Source organism: Wickerhamomyces ciferrii, contig 00332, assembly GCF_000313485.1.
Source record: "Wickerhamomyces ciferrii WGS project CAIF00000000 data, strain NRRL Y-1031 F-60-10, contig 00332, whole genome shotgun sequence".
Classification (NCBI taxonomy): domain Eukaryota; kingdom Fungi; phylum Ascomycota; class Saccharomycetes; order Phaffomycetales; family Wickerhamomycetaceae; genus Hansenula; species Hansenula ciferrii.
The window spans coordinates 7,085-12,139 of NW_011887408.1; the positions used below are offsets into that span (position 1 = coordinate 7,085).

General features: G+C 25.3%; 2 protein-coding genes across 2 annotated transcripts; both read left to right on the top strand.

Annotated features, from left to right (window-relative positions):
- Window positions 1-486: 486 nt before the first annotated feature.
- On the top strand, window positions 487-1,101 carry OKP1 (Okp1p; the record flags this gene model as incomplete). The annotated part of the gene is made up of 1 exon (XM_011272703.1): window positions 487-1,101. The coding sequence occupies one exon, from the start codon at window positions 487-489 to the stop codon at window positions 1,099-1,101; it is 615 nt and encodes a 204-aa protein (XP_011271005.1).
- Window positions 1,102-1,542: 441 nt separating this feature from the next.
- On the top strand, window positions 1,543-4,029 carry PBP1 (Pbp1p; the record flags this gene model as incomplete). The annotated part of the gene is made up of 1 exon (XM_011272704.1): window positions 1,543-4,029. The coding sequence occupies one exon, from the start codon at window positions 1,543-1,545 to the stop codon at window positions 4,027-4,029; it is 2,487 nt and encodes an 828-aa protein (XP_011271006.1).
- Window positions 4,030-5,055: the final 1,026 nt, after the last annotated feature.

Sequence of the window (5,055 nt, forward strand, 5' to 3'; positions counted from 1 at the left end):
AATAGACTACTAGTAGTTGATAGTTATATACTTTATCATACCACCAAAACACCCATATATGTAATTTAAAGCATGTATATAATTAAGTATTGAATCAACATACATTTACGATTATGATCTAGCCCTTTGGTAACACACAATATAAACCAAATAACATATGATACTTATAATAACCTTATTAACATGAAACAATATGAAACTAATCAAATCTTATACCTTAATAGTTTCTTATTTCCTTATTATCTCCTTTAAAATTGTTCATTGCTCAAAAAAAAACGAAATTTTGGTTTCATAAAAATTAAAAAAGAAAAAAAAATTAAAAACTGTGGTTCAAATTTTTTTATTACGTAATTGATTAATAAGAATATATTTTTCCGATTACGTCATTTGTTATGTCATCCAGACACCAATATTTTATTTGTTTTGATTTTAAATTTATATAGTGAAGAAATCATCTTATACGCTAAATTTATATAAAGTAACATCATGGATCAAAATAAAATAATTAAAATATCAAAGAAATATACTAATAGAACTGTTAAATCATGGCAACATCCTTCAAAACAAGTTATATCCAATATAAGGAAAATCTTAGAATTAAATAAAATTAAATCACTTCAATTAATATCAAAAAATAATAATACTTTAATGGAGAAAGATTTTGAATTAGATGATTTTATTAAAGTTTTTATATCTCAACTGGTTAAATCTAAATTACCTAAAACTTTACAATCTGAATTAGATTATGATTTAGATTATCAATTGAAAAAAGAGAAATATTTGGTTAATTTAATATCAAATGAAATTAATCAATTGAATTTATTACAAAAAAATTTAAAATTAGAGAAACAGAAAAATAAAGATATAAAAAGATATTTACATAATTATGAAACTCTATTAAATAAAGAATTAGAGAAATTAAATGATGATGAACATAATGATAAACATAATGAACAAAATAAATCAATAAATCTTTCAAATTCAAATGATCCAGAAATAAACAATACAATATCTGAATTAAAAAACTCATTAAATAAAATAGATCAATCCTTATCAAAATATAATGAACTATCCCATAATTTAAATGATTTATTATCATAAAATATCATAAATTAAATAGTTTATATATGAATTTTAATGACTGCTTATGTAAGAAATTACGCGTAGTTCTTTAAAATATTCGCGAATTTTGTGGTTTTTTTGGTTTTTGTTGAAAAACAAAAAATGGAAATTTAAATAATTCTCATATTCAAGTGGAGTTTTAATCAAAAATAAACAAAAGACAATCATTCAATTGCAATTGAAATTGATATTCATTTGGGGATTATATTGGAATTCAAATAGGTTGGGTTTACCAGGTTTGGATTTAAGATATATAATCTTTTTGGAATCACTTGTTTGAGTTTTTCTTGGTGTGTCTGTTTGGTGTCGGTGTCTGGTTTCGGTGCTGTGCTGTATTGTTGATTCCCTCAATTTGGTGTCATATTTGATTTCATTAAAACATACAAAAACCCTGATCAAAAAGGTTTCTAGGCTTCAAAGATGAAACAACATAATCAACGTGATCATTCAATTGAAAAAAAACATAATCGTTCAAATTCTAAAAATAATAATCGTCGTCATTCAAATGATCAAAAATCAAATGATAATAATAAAAATGGGAATTTAAATGGTTCAAATGATTCGGTTTCTTCATCAATTAATCAATTAAATGATGATTCTTTACAATGTCATTTTAAAGATCGTTTATTATTTTTAATTTTCAATTCAATTGGTTCAAATGTTTTAATTTTAACAAATTCAGGTTCTTTACAAAAAGGTATTTTAAAAACCATTGATCCATTAACTTTAAAATTAATTATTAAATCAAATGATGATGATGGATTATTAAGTTTTAATTATGAAGATTTATTAGAATTTGAAATTGAAGATGTTGATTTATTTAATACTAATTACCAATCTTCTACAAAATCAAATTTTAAAACTGATCAAGATATTGGGAATCAAAACAATTCAAACAAGAGATCTGAAATTGAAAAATGGATCCCTGATGAACAATCTCAAAACTTACAATCATTATCATTAGAAGATGATGATGGATCACAATGGGATCAATTTCAAATAAATGAAGAAAAATTTGGTATTAAATCTGAATTTGATGAACATTTATATACAACAAAAATCAATAAAAATGATCCAAAATATCATGAAAAATTAGCAAAAGCTGATAAATTAGCTCGTGAAATTGAAAACCAAGGATTTAATGGTAATTATCATTTAGCTGAAGAACGTGGTTTAAAATTTGATGATAGTGGAATTGATGAAGAAGATAAATATAGTGGTGTTGATAGATCTATTGATAAAATTGATGCTAAAGGTGATGCCCTTTTCCAATCTTTAATTAATAAAGATTCAAAAGATTTCCAATTTGGTAATCAAGGTAAAACAGGTTCAAGATATTTACCACCAAGTCAACGTGGGAATTTACAAAATATTGATCCTTCAATTATTTCATCTACAAAGAATCAAAATGAAAAAGAGAATAAAGAATTTAATAACAAATCAAAAGATTTAAATAAAAATCAATTAAATTTATCTTCAATTCCTTCAAAACCAATTATTTCAAAACAACAAAATTTGAATTCAAATTTAAATTTAAAAAAATCAAATATTGAAAATTTAAAAAAAATTAATACATTAAATGAAATTAATTCATTGAAAGAATTTTCTCAAACTTTTAAAATTCCAACAAAATTTAATAAAAAAGTTGGAACAACTGTTGAAAAGGAAAAGGAAAAGGAAAAAATTGAGAAACCTGTTGAAAAAGTTGAAAAAGTTGAAAAGGTTGAAAAGGTTGAAAAGGTTGAAAAACCTGTTGAGAAACCTGTTGAAAAGCAAGTCGAGAAAAAGGCTGAAAAACCTGTTGAAAAACCTATTGAAAAACCTGTTGAAACTAATTCAACACCACGTATTAATAATAAAAAACTTGGTGATCCTGCAAAAGTTTCAACTTTTAAATTAAATCCAAAAGCTGCTTCATTTACTCCAAGTGCTACAGCATCACCATCAACAATTCATTCAAATATTTCCACTCCAATTTTCAATAAAAATTCACCAAAATTAATTAATAACCATCAATATCAACCAAAAAGAAGAAATTTTAATAATTTTTTTTCAAATGAAAAATTATCATCAATTGAAAAAAGACAAAATAATCCAGATAAAGATAATTTTGATTCAAAATTTAATTTTTTTAAAGGTTGTATTGATGAATTTAATAAAAAAAAATTAGAACAAGAAAAATTATTATCCCAGGGAAAAGAATTAGATGAAAAACCTTTAACTACATTTTATTTAGAAAAACCTTATCAAACTCCACCAACTTGGGTTAAAGATGAAGGTATTGATAAACCTTTCAAATCTTTATTTAATGATTTAGAATTAAAATCAAATTCCAAAAATCAAAGATTTTTCCCACAATCAACTCCATTATCAACTCCAATTCAATCATTCCAATCAATTCCAATTATTCAACCACAAACTCCACAAATGTTTTATCCACCTCAACCTTTTATTCCAAATCAATATTTACAATTATCTCCACAACAACAAAATCCAAATATAGCTCAATCACCACCATCATCATATTCACCTTATCAACAACATCAAAGACCTATTTTCACAAATCCTCAACAACATAATAATAATCCTGCAATTGCTCAAGCCCAGGCTCAAGCTGCTGCTATACAAGCTGCACAATCAGGTTATCAATATCAACCAAATAGATTTAATGGTCCTCCACCTCCTCATATTGCACCACCACATGTTGGAGCTCCTCATCCAAATTCTAATCATGGTGGTTATTATCCTCCACAACCTTCAAATGGATTCCCAAATCCTGGTATACCATTTAATCAAATGAATTCTTCATTACCACCTTCTGGTCCTCAAGGTGTTGCAAATGGTCCTCCTCATCCTATTCCACAATCACAAGGTCATTCAAATAGAGGTTATAATAAGAATCGTTGAAAATTTAAAAAAAAAAGTTCATATATAAAAAGTAATGATTTCATATTAATGATTAAAAATCCATGTTTATTATTCATTTTCAATGTCATTTCATATTGCACGAGTTTATCAACTTCAAAAGAATATATTAAGTTTTTGTAGATAATTTTAAATACATTCGTTTATCGACACACTATACCTTCATTATCAATTAATTCATTGAGCGGTATTATTTATGACAAAATTTTGATTCCTATTGAGCTGGATCTCTAATTTATCTTAATTAGGCTGACGTTGAGATATGAGTTATAGATCTCGGAGTTATATAATTTTATGTGTATTTAAATCCCGATGGAAATAAAATTTGTTTCCCGAAATTTCTTCAAACTTTAAAGTTAAATAAATCTATTTTAAAGTTATCAAAAATTGTTTAAAAAACTATAATATCAAGTAAAATTATTCGTTTAATATACTAATATACTTCTAAGGCCCAATTTCAAAGTTTTGAAATTATAATTTTTTTTAAAATTTCAAAAAGTGTATCAAATAAATTTTATTTTCACTTCAAAATTAAACCACTTCAAAATGATGAAAAAAATTAATTCGTTAATTTCAGCTATTCCTTATCATAACGATAGATTTAGGAGGGACTGAATTATTACTATCTAAGAACCAATGGAATCTCATCATATATGTTGATAATATTACAATTTAAAGTTAAAATTTATGCCAGATTACCTAAGATATAACGTAAGCAGAAGCATATCGAGGAGAGTGTTCGCATTTCAAAACTTCAACAGTTGGTTTCGTGGTCTAGTAGGTTATGGCATCTGCTTAACACGCAGAACGTCCCCAGTTCGATCCTGGGCGAAATCATATTTTTGCATTTATGGAGTTCAATCCGCTTTTTTTTTACATAAATCATCAATGATTTATTAGTTTCTTTGAGTTATGAATGTCTGTTGTGTGTTAGAAGTTCATAACGGTTCTTTTTTTACAACTTTCGAGTGATTTTTTAAAAAATTGGGGTGTTGAAGTAACCTTAAT